The sequence below is a fragment of the Xiphias gladius genome, chromosome 20, assembly GCF_016859285.1.
Source record: "Xiphias gladius isolate SHS-SW01 ecotype Sanya breed wild chromosome 20, ASM1685928v1, whole genome shotgun sequence".
NCBI lineage: Eukaryota > Metazoa > Chordata > Actinopteri > Istiophoriformes > Xiphiidae > Xiphias > Xiphias gladius.
The window spans coordinates 5360120-5371750 of record NC_053419.1 but is presented as its reverse complement, the minus strand read 5'-3'; the positions used below and the strand labels follow the sequence as shown (position 1 = coordinate 5371750).

The window sequence follows — 11631 nt, the reverse complement described above, 5'->3', positions numbered from 1 at the left end:
GCCTTATGAATTCGAAGCTCTTGGCAATGCAGGCTATTGGAATACATATATTAAAAATCTGAACATATTAAACATGAATGCATTTACTGTCCAGTACAGTCGGCCCAAAATTTAGTCCCATATAGCCTACAGCTTAAGCACAGAAATTAAATGCACACTGAGAAGTAGTCACATATTATTTTGAAAGATGTAAAGTATATTTTCTGTAGTTCATAACAATGCTACCTGATTCAAAAGCTTCCTCACCAACGCTGTGTAACACACAACTGTGTTTTAATGCATCTTGTGCGTTTTGGAACCGATGTTGGAAATGACGGATTTTGATGACACTGGTGTCCAGTTGCGTAACCTTTAACTTGTTTTCAGTGTTTGAAGTGTAAGCAATCATAAGCCATGCTGAATGGATTCAGGAATATCACTGACACTGAGACCTGTGTACTTACAGCACATAATCAGTAAACACAAAGAACATGGCTAATAAGGTTAAAATGAATAGCATTTATTTAAGGCATTTAAGAATATTATTACAGATAGTTATGAGCTACAATTCAGTTCTCAGTACAAACACGAAAGCAGCAATGTCACCCTCTTCCACAAACCACGGAGGGAGGCAAGCACTCCCTTCTTAACATCACAGTCCTGAACCAGAGATTTCTCCGTTTCAGATGCCTCCACTTCCTCCTGCTGCAGTGCTTCCAGCCCGTCATCCACGTACACAGTCACATTGGCCTCCAGTCTGGCCAAGGATGTTCCCTTAGTCACAGTAGTTTGCATAGTAGCTGCCTTCTCATCCAGAGAGACCTCTGGAGAAACCTCCCTCTGCTCCAGAAGTCCCTCTTGCAGCTCCTGTGCATTAGTGATGTGAGGAGAAGCCTCCCTCTTCTCCAGAAATTGCTCCTGCAGCTCCAGTGTGGCAAAGACTTGTGGAAAAGCCTCCCTCTTCTCTACCAGTCCTTGTCCCAGCTGCTCTGAGGAAGCGACCTCTACAGAAGCTTCCCTCTTAACCAAGATTCCCTCTTCCGCCTCCTCTGAGGAGCCGAGATGAAGACGAGCCTGGCTGGATTCAGCAGTCTGCTCCATGTCCTGGAGCGCAATGACGATGCCCTCTCTGGCAGAAAAAAAGCATTCATCATCCTCTATCTGGTGGAAGCACTTGGGCTGGCGGAAAACCCTCTTATAGATGGCTCTGACCATGAATCAGGCTCCAATGGTGCAGACGTCAAACAGAGGAGTTGTAGAAATTGATCCAAACTGTGAAGGGCAGGGAACTGCTGAGTAGGTCAGCAGTTTGCCAATCTCAGCACTGGCAGCTTCACTCTTGTTCTGCCCCTCTGCTTCCTCCAGGAAGGACTTCAGCGTGGCGTCCACCACCTCTGGTACCCGGGGGGCGCAGTGCTCTGTTCGAGCTCCAAGAGCTCTGTGGGTTTAGCATGCCCTGTTGAGAGTGAACCGATGGTAGTCTGAATGCCACCAAAGATTCCCAGCAGCTTGCTGTGCAGACATGGAAGGAAGGTTTGTACCTCCTCCTCTGCTGCTGGGCAGGCGACTGAAACAAACATGTGAAGGCCCCTCCAATGTGACCTTCCGGTCGAACAGCTGTGAAAGCTGCTTTTCTTCGTTGAGCTCTTCCAAGAGCTCTTGTTCCATCCGATTGAGACAGATGTGCCTCGCTGTGGTCCAGGCCTGTCAACATCACTCAGTCAGCCTCATCGCCGAGATAATGTAGCTGATAGTAAACTAACTTCACATGAAACTAGAAGGTTAACATTTAAATATCGCTCCAAAGTCTGAGGAGCCTCTGTATTTTACTTACCAGCTCAGTCATGAACAGAAGATGAATTCCTGTCCTTGCAATTGCTTCCCGGAACCTGTAAAAATCATTTTAAAAATTGTGTTATTCATCTTCTACAACTTTTACTTATTTGTGAAAGAGCTCTAATGTAATATGTCAGTTTTCCATCAGTATGTGAGTCAAATCAGTGATTAACTCACTCCCTCCAGGAAGCTTCTCCCTGTCATTAGCCAGGTCTTCACGTCTCTTACGGACAAGTAGTCAGGAACTCGATCCTGTTGCTTCATGAGCGTAAACTGCCTCAGCATCATTTTCCGCAACACAGATTAAGCACAGCAGCGCCCGGAAAATCTCCCTTCCACTCTCTGCATCCCGGAGACCGGATGTAGCCTCGCCTCGGGACCCATACACTGCCGCTAAGATTAGCGGCCCTATGTAGGCCCGCAGGTCAATCTCATCCATCAGTTTTCCAGCTGTCTCCATATTTACGGAAACTCTCCAAATTTGTCACCTCCAGGAGGATTTTTTTCTGATGGCTGGAGTGATGAACGCGTAGAATGTTGAAGCGATGTCCTGGGCAACTGCATGTGACATGGACCGTGTTATTTTCCTGTTCTCTGACAGAAATGTCTCTCCTTCAGCCCGGGGGATTTCTTCTTCATCTGAAGATGATGCATCGTGCTCTTGTTTGTATTCTTCCCCATCTTCTTCTTCAGATACCTCCTCCTCTTCGAAATCGGTGTTCTCTTGTGCCTCCTGGACATCTGAAAGGCTCGACTGCTGACTTCTGAGTTGTTCTTAAAAAGCAGTAAAGCAATGAACCATGAATGTGTAATTCAAGGTGCTGCTGTGTGGGTGGAGGTGATTACAGCTGGACAGAAGAAAAACAAACAAACATGGAAGTAGCAATCAACAGCAACCAAGCAAACAGTGCCATTAAAATTGGCTACATGTCACTGAGTACTGCGGGGTATTTCCTCTCACATCACTTTACAAACATCCGTTCAGCAAAGTGGAGAGACGCCAATAAGTTACAGTCAAGTCAAATAAGAAAGGGGCTGGAGGCTGGTGCGGAGGAGGAGGCGGTTAGATTCCCGGCACTAAGCAAGGCACTGACCCCCAAGCTGACCTCTGGCCTCTCTGAAGACATGCATGTGCTGCCAAGCAGGGATGTGAACGGACTCTGTTCAGTTACCTGTGCACGCCGACGATAACATTGTCTTGCAATATGTCTTTAAGACCACGTTTCGTGGTGTATCCCAGCCTTTTCTCTTGTGACCACTTAAAAGGAAGCAGAATTTTGTCCTTTCTCATATTGTTACATCGGAAGGTTGTGAAAAGCTGCAATATTTCACAAGGAAAAAGGTCAGGATCAAAATTTTCTGTTACAGAAATGTTTGTTTTCTTTGTTCTTTTTTTAAATCATCTTCTGCACCACCAGCTGGACAGTGAACCCTCTCAACACCGATGTATTTATGTCCACTTAGTTTTGCATAAAATTAAAGCCTGTTAGTAGGATCTTTAAACTTGCTTGAGTTGTGTACTGACCGGTTACATTTAGTCTGTACCCATTTTTTAAATCAGGGGTTAGGTCGTTCATGTCACGGTAGGAAAAGCGAAGACGTGAATAATCAAATGAATGGTGGCTGAATTCCTTGAAGCTGTTCTGGTTCCAGGGTCCCAGTGTTGCGTATGTTGGCCCAGTCACCATTAAAGTTATTAGTAACACTGGTGCTTTTCTTACCATGTTAAGTCAGAAAAAGCCTGTGGCCCTGATAACAGTTGTTCAGGCCGGTCCAGCACTGACAAGTTGGGCGTAAGGCCCGAGTCCAACGTGTGCGTATCTGGAGGTGCGCTTTCCCCCCCGAGGACCGCAGCGCAGCGCCTGGAGCTACACGTGTCACCCTCGAGGGCCGGATGAAGAGCGAGGTTCAGAAAAACCCCCAGGGGGCCTGAGTTCCGCCGCCCCGGCTGGCGGGTCCGAATGAGCAGACCTGGTGAGTTTTCCGTCACTCGAATTTTCGTGCTGCCGTGCAAACCGGTCAGTCAGTCCCTCTACAGCGCCACCAACAGGCGGCCGCATCTAATATCTGTTAGAGCCCCTGCTACAAACCTAGAAGGCCCAACGTGTCAACGCGTGGCGACACTTCCCCAGCGAGCCCCGGGAAAACACACTAAACCAAATAAAGCCTGCACGTGCTTGGATCCCTGGACCGATCCACGGAGTGCGCACCGGAGACTGCTGCAGGCCGAGACCCCGTAGAACTGAGGTGGGTGTTAAATGACAGCCAGGGGGCGACTCAGGCCCCTCCGTGGAGGATTTCTTCCTCCGCTGCAAAAAATACCAGGTATTTCCACATGCAATTCAGCCTGTCTCACTTTGCTTTACAGTCTGTGGTGTTGTTTTTTTCTTTTCCTTTTTTCCCTTTGTCTTCATTAAACATAAACACGTTCCTGTTAGTCGCGTGTGTGGTGCAGTTTGATTTGTGAGTGTTTCATCCAAACACTCGGGATATGCCTCATTTTGTAAGGAGGAAGAATGAAGCACACCCTTGGGGAACGGTTGCAGAAAACCCCCCCAGCTAATATGACCTGCACCCAGACCCCCCCATGCACTGAAAATATTCCATCGTTTACCGGAAGAGCATCGGTGCTTTGGGGCTGACTCGTGATTTATTGACACACACACACACACACACCGGGGAACACACACTTCTTGCAGTGTGTGACGTGCGGGGGCAGAGCGCAGGGCTGCTCTGATTTAAGTTGCAGTCATCTGGATGGATGCTATCACTCTCGGAGAGGCTGTCAGCGTGAGGACCGCGCCGCGCCGGTAAGCTCGCCTTGGGGGGTACAGGGACCTCGTTTCACGTGGATTTACGCGGCACAGACGCATGGCACAGCCGGGCCGGCGGGACCGGGTGATGCATTTACCGACTTTGGTTTGAGTTTTCAGAGAGAGTGAAGGAGACAGAGAGTGAGGGAGACGGATGCTTATGGTTTTCTGTAAGGGTGCCACAGCCGGCCGTGTCTCCTCTCCAAACGGTGCGCTCTCCGTGGCCGTACTGTCCGGGACTCCCAAGCGGCTGCGACGCGAGATGGGATGCAGAAGCGCGCTGGGATGCTGCCTGCTCGCGGCGTTGTCCTGCTGCCTCTTCCCCTGCTGCAGAGGCAACATCACCGTGGCTGTGATGCTGCCGGACAACCACCACAAGTACCCGTGGGCACTGCCGCGCGTCTTCCCGGCCATCCTCATGGCGCACGAGGACCTGCACGGCAAACACCGGCTGCTGCTCGGCCGTTCCATCAACATCCTCAACTACAGCACTGAGGACCCCGCCGCGGGCTCGTGCGCCGCGAGCCGTGCGCAGGTGGTGGCCGTGGACGCCAAGCTTTACATCCGCCCGGACGCGTTCTTCGGACCCGGGTGCGTGTACCCTCTGGCCTCCGTGGGGCGATTCGCGTCCCACTGGAAACTCCCGCTGATCACCGCCGGGGGTCCCGCCTACGGCTTCGACAAGCGCGAGGAGTACAGGACCATCGTGCGCAGCGGGCCGTCCACCACCAAGCTGGGGGACTTCGCCAACGTCCTGCACACGCACTTCAACTGGACGTCCCGGGCCGTGGTGATCTTCCACGACCTGCGCCACGACGACCGGCCGTACTACTTCCTCTCGGAGGGGATCTACCTCAACCTGAAGGAGGAGATGAACATCACGGTGGAGGCCCAGCCGTACGAGGACGACTACAAGTACCACAAGAATCTCGTTAGTTTTATGAAGGACCGCGGGAGAAGTAAGTTCGCGCCGAAGGCAGAATGTGTGATTTAAGGTTTTTAACCCTGGAAAAAAAAGCCAACATCAGCCCCAAAAACAACTTCTAGCCTTTCAAAGTGACACCGAGAGTTCGTTTAGTTTTTCTGCATGAGCTGCTTTTGCAACCTGTCTGTGAAGCATGTGACATTATCTCGAAATACAGCAGACCCCCACCTGGTTTCTATAAAGATAATGTCAGTGGATGGGGAAAGGGAAATTCCTTCTAACTAGACGATCTGTCTCAGGCCAGACTCCCGCACTCCGATCTATTGTTTGAGGAGGAAAACATATTGAAAAACCCCAAACGCACCAGTCTTCCTGTGCCTAAAGCTGCAAGGAAGGGAAAGGTTGTTTTTTTTTAAATATTTATTTATTCTATTTATTCAAACTGCTGTAATGGGAGATCCCGCTTTCATAGAATGAGGTCACATTGAGCCCCCCCCCCCAGCAGATTCGAACTGAGGTGGACTGGCATAGGTGCTGGGGAAAGCCTGTTTAAACCGGGGTTATTACAGAGGAATGTTTAGGCTGTGGGCAGTCTGCTGCTGATGGTTTATTGCCTGCGGAGGACCACCACCTGCGCTTTATAAAGACAGGGACACACACACACACACACACACACACACACAGAGAGAGAGAGGTCGCGATCAAATGAGTGCCCTCTCAGCCCTAAAACCGGGCTTTGCATGTGGGGTTCACTGTATGCGTGCTTGCCGCTGGGGTTTTCATGCACAGTCCGGTCTCAGTCTGGTCCTCGTGCTCTGAAGCCAAACTTTATTCGAATCCACACAAGTCTATTTTAAATCCTAGTGGAGGTGCCGAAGTCTCCAAAGATACCAACTATGTCATATGAATAATACAAGACATGGAGAATATTTCCATTTGATGGAATGATGGAGGCATAAACATGGAGTCTGGGGTTTGAATATTTCACTCAGTGCAAACATCATATAGCTTCAGGGAAGAGCTGTAACTGGATGATACAGAATGTATATGATGCTCTCAGCTGTCTGGAATAAGACGATTTTGTTCCAGCCTTGAAGCCACTCAAAGGGGAATAATAATTAAATTCTAAATATATTCTCAGGTTTCAAAACAGATTTTTGGTTTTCAACACATGAGAATAACAGATTTTTTGTTTCTATTTATTTATTTTTTGGTAAATCACATAACAGAGATGCAGTTAGGTTCCTCTTCACCGTTCTCGCCTTAAGCTTAATTAACCAGAAACATTGTGAGGCTGAGTTAGTCATTACTGCTACTCTGATAAAGTTAATTGTGTGACTGAAGAAGTTCAAAAATACACTTACCAAAACAGCTCACCAGTTAAACTCTTGTATCTCCTTTATTCAACCTGTACATAAACAGAAAAAGTAAAAGTTTGTAGTTTTAGAGGAAGTCATGCACTGGCACTGTTTCTTGAGGAGTGACAGCCCGACGCAGTGACTGTGCGCAGCTTCCTGAGGTGCTGTGGTCACGGGGCAGTGAGTTTACCAGCCTCGGTACCAGCCAGCCCGTACTGAGATCAAAACCAAAGTGCAGCTCACGACGGTATCTGGCGACCTGTGCTACAGCCAGAGACTCTGTGGCCTTCTGAAGTACTTGGCAGATGGATAAACTGTAGTTTGTCAGGAGACAGTTCCAACAGGTAACTCCCCTTAAACCACAAATAGCCATTTTACATTTCTGTTCATGTTTTAGAGGTGTTGGTAGACATAGTGTGTTTTGGAATTTTAGACAGACCTAGGCTGGCTGGTTTCCTGTGTTCCTGTGTCTTTACGCTAAGGGAGGCTAATCCCGTCCTGACTCCAGCCCTGCATATAACCCATAGACATGAGACTGACATTGTTTATTATTTCTCATTTTACGTTCCTTTCAAGAGCTGTAAGTGCCAGGCTGGAGGTGGATTTTTCACAATCGGGCAACCCAACAGTTGTTTGTGTTAGTGGCTTATAACTCAGGTATAAGGCAGTGATAGGGGATTTACTTGTGATTAGCACAGTCATTAGCTAGAACTTCTGGTTACAAAGTGGTACCCATATTCCTAAATGCTTTGGATCAGAAATTTTTGCCGGGATGGAACAATAAACTAAATCCAAGTAGTAATACCACATTGACAGATTAGTTGTAAGCAAAAGTCACCCAAGTGTCGGTGGTGCCTTTCACAGTGTTGCAAGAATCAGAGCAGACGATGAAAACAAAAACAAAGCTCCGATTCAGGGGATTTTCATGCTTTCAGAGCAGTTTGAGAGATTACATGCTCCTCTCAAGAAAAAACATTAATATCAGCTTTGTGCTTAAACCTCACCAAATCTTAACTACAGCCACATCAGACCAGAAAACACTAGTATGAATGATTTCATGCTTTTGTAGTGTTGATTTGTGGTGGTTTAGGGCGGTGCAGACAAGCAAAGTCCTCCTGCCAATAAGAAAACACTTTCACAAACTGTTTTGGAAGGCGATTACTAATGATGTATTTTGTCCTTTAGTTTGGGGAACGTATTGGCTCCTCTACTGTTCAGAAAGTTCTTAGAAACACTTTAGTTACTCTGTCATTACATTAAGTTGTGTCATCACTAAAGTACTTTTTTAAAGTACAATATTTCCCTCCGAAATGTAATGGAAGAAAGGCAACTCAACTACTTCACAACTTTATTTAAGTACAGTTTGAGTGCATGTGTTTCCTACCTTTGCTTGTTTGCTACAAATCTGACACGCAATTACGTCAATGTAATGTTTTTCTCAAATTGGAATGCTTGTGTTCTTCGGATTCAGTATACAGAAATGCATGGCTCATCCTTACAGTGCATGGGTGTGATCCAATATTTATCTGCCTGTACTTCTGTGATCGTTTAAAAGGAATCGTGTTTTGGAACCAGCTCAACATCTCAAAAAAAAATCGGCTTCCAACCAGTGAATCTTAGAGTATTATGGTCTCTGGCGCTGTGAAACAAGCTGAGCTTTAAACATCTTATTCGGTTCTTACAGTAACACCGTCAACAAATAATGGAATAAACACAGTGTATATGTAATTAAAGGGTGGTGCAGCAAAAAGGTAAAGGTGAAAGGTTCAAGCTGCCTCCTCCATTCCCAGGATGAATTATGGAGCTGACGCAGTGAGCTGGAGGTCATGGAAGCTAATGGTTTTGTCAGGGCTTGTTCTGGCTCGACATTCAGCTCCCACTTCTCCCGGCAGATAACCTCCAGGCTATCAGCACTGTAAAGTCACCCGATTGCTCAAGTGCTTGCTCATGGGGGAACATTGGGTCTCCGTAAATATGACTATAAAGAGTACGGTCTAGACCTGCTCTATATGAAAAGTTCCCCGAGATAACCTCTGTTATGATTACGATTATTACCAAGATTATTTAAATAAAATTGAATTGAATTAAATTGAATTGATTGCTGGCAAGAGGCTGCGCCAAGGTAGGAAAGGAAAACTGGGGCTTTTAATGTGAGGCTACACATTATTGGATCTCTGACAGCTGATTAAGTGATTGCGTGCTGTTGTTGAGTTAAACACAACTCCAACCACCACCTCTAATTCCCCAAATTCCTCTTTTTAATAACTGGAAAATGCAGATGTGGGAAGCAACCAAGTGCACTTACCCAAGGTTTGCGTAACTGGTACCTTGTTTGAGTATTTTCCATTATGTGAGACCTTCTTGTAGTCCTCCAGTGCATTCTTTTTACGCCTTCTGACAGCTGAAGGTACAGTACCAGATACTGGTAAACCAATTACCAAACAGTCAGACTCTTCAGACCCTCTGGGATTCCAAAAGTCCCAGGTGTCGGTGTGTTTTGATAGTTCACTTAATTGCAAATTTGTAAAGTAATTTGCAGCACTACGATACAGTATCAACTAATGTAGGACCTGCATTATTACCTGCTGTAATTTTGTATCCCTGTCTTATCGAGGTAGCTTTGTCCCATGCTTCTGAATCACACATCTCAGTTTTTTTCCAGCCATTCAAGTAGCTTTGGTTTTGCCCACTGAACAATACTAAAAGTCATTAGGTGCAGTGGTGTAGTGAGCGTCGACGTGCCGACATGCTAACATACTGATGTTTAGCAGGTAAAATGTTAACCGCGTTCACTGTCTCAGTTTAAGACTTTTCATCTAGTACCATCATCATCAGGTCAAAATTTTAAAGTCATTACAAGTCAAGGGATCATCTAATCTCAGCCTTGACCAAAGTATTAAAACAACTGCAACGATTCCTCCAACCTAAACAACCGTATTGGTCATTTGCCCTTTCCCTTCTGACATAGGAGCGCACCGGCCGCAGGCATGCCAGACCTTCGTCGTCATGGTTACAATCATGAACATGCTGAATGTACCGGTAGTGGCAGGTTGTGGATTGGCAGTGAATAAAAGACACATCGTTGACTATTGTTTTGAAATGGTAAAAGAACAGCAGTCTCCCATGTCCTGTGTTTTGTTGATGCACCCTCCACCCCAATCCCCTCCTAACACGGCCTATGTCGCTCTATATCACCAGACTTCCTCCTTTGCAAAACCTAACTATGGGTCGTAATAGGATGAACATACAATCTATAGGGTTGATTTTTAGGGAAGGACAGACTCAAGGACCGACATTGTCATCCCTAGAGCTGCACCTCTAGAGGTGCTAAAAACAATCAGGCCAAGCAGAGCTTTGAAGGCAAGAGTAAGAATGAGGATGCCATCTTTCCTGTCCCCAGACCTAGAAAAAGGGTGACATAAAAATTGGCATGATAATGGCACCAATCATGAACGAGACTGATGCAGATGCAGGTTGTTGTAGGTCGACTGTCAGAAATAACTTTAAAACTGGCATATTTCTTCAATCCTGTGGAAAGGTTACCTGCTGCCAGCAACTGCTACCCCAGATTCAGTGGCAACATAACACAACTCAGCCACAGTTAGTCAAATCAAGTAGGTATCTTCCTGAATTTACAGTCTTTTAAGTGAAAGTTCATAATTTTTTTTTTCTTACTGTTCCTGGCCTATGGCTTGCCAAGGACACACTGTCTGGGGACTCAGAAAAAGGAAACTAGGAACTAAAATGAAAGCCACTAATAACTCTTTCAATGCACATATGGACAAGTGAGTACTGTGTCAAGATAGACTTGGAGGTGACAGATTACATACATAATGCATAGAGGATGGTAGGTAGCGGTATGGGGTCAACAGGGACCCAACTGTGAATTTTTGCAGGTCATGGATAAGATCACAGAATATTACTGTTTTTGAGTAAAAATGTTCAAATTCTCCAACATGTCAACACTTCAGAGGCTCAGTGTTGTTTTGGCTTGAATCCACAATGCATTTTAGACATTATCCAAAGTGTTGTAAACAACTCTCTCATCCTGCAGAGGAGCATACAACCTTTCCACTGATCTGACAGCATGAAAATGTATTTCATTCTTGTCTGATTTTCTCCAATTAGGGGATTTTCATTTTCATAACACTCTGACATAGACCATTCTTCAAATTTGGGTAAATTATCCAGACAATGCTTATTATTTTTTAGCTCTGTGCAAGACTCTCTTTTCTTATGGAGTATTTTTTATTAAAGGGCCAGTTCATCCAAATAATAATAAACATTTACTAGCTTACATCTAGTCGTATCTGCACCTTGTTGTAAACATGTTGCATTGCAACTACTTCATACCGAAAAATAGTTCCTATTAAAACTGTTGAATGTGTGTTTTATGGATTATCCAGAGAAACAGGGGCATTGCATCTGGAAAGACATGTTACTGTTGAAGTTTTAAATGAAATTTTTCAGTCTATGTGCACCACAACTGAAATTCCATTCACCTGCATTTTATTTGATGTGGAGGCAGAAATCTCAGAGATGGATATTTAAAAATCTAAAAACGTGGACAGATATAGCAAAACTATGCGTTGCTTTTTTTTTTTTTTTCATTTTTGGTGAACTGACCCTTTAAGTAAAGGTTTCAGGCCCCTCTTCCAGCTCTGGCGCGGTGTGAGATTAAAGCAGTACTCTAAATACTGTGAATATATTCAAGCTCCCA

At 45.7% G+C, this 11631-nt stretch overlaps 2 protein-coding genes across 5 annotated transcripts in view; one reads left to right on the top strand and one right to left on the bottom strand.

Annotated features, from left to right (window-relative positions):
- Window positions 1-516: 516 nt before the first annotated feature.
- Window positions 517-4173, bottom strand: LOC120806658. Of its 4 annotated transcripts, none has more exons than XM_040158020.1 (4): window positions 3537-4173; window positions 1993-2663; window positions 1814-1868; window positions 517-1683 (listed from the first exon to the last, which is right to left on the bottom strand). In XM_040158020.1, the coding sequence occupies exon 4, from the start codon at window positions 1192-1194 to the stop codon at window positions 556-558; it is 639 nt and encodes a 212-aa protein (XP_040013954.1). In that variant the 5' UTR covers window positions 1195-1683; window positions 1814-1868; window positions 1993-2663; window positions 3537-4173; the 3' UTR covers window positions 517-555. The 4 variants fall into 4 exon arrangements, with proteins under 4 accessions (XP_040013954.1, XP_040013956.1, XP_040013957.1 ...); XM_040158022.1 differs by having other exon boundaries at window positions 1993-2589; XM_040158023.1 differs by lacking the exon at window positions 1993-2663.
- Window positions 4174-4596: 423 nt separating this feature from the next.
- Window positions 4597-11631, top strand: part of LOC120806656 (atrial natriuretic peptide receptor 2) — a 63600-nt gene continuing 56565 nt past the window's right edge. The window contains exon 1 of the mRNA XM_040158018.1: window positions 4597-5587. Coding sequence (XP_040013952.1) covers window positions 4783-5587 — 805 coding nt within the window. The 5' untranslated portion in view covers window positions 4597-4782. The remainder of the gene's footprint in view (window positions 5588-11631) is intronic.

What these genes read in the sequence shown, in the direction of transcription:
- LOC120806658 (XM_040158020.1), bottom strand. Translation starts at nt 1,194, where the DNA reads ATGGTCAGAGCCATCTATAAGAGGGTTTTCCGCCAGCCCAAGTGCTTC.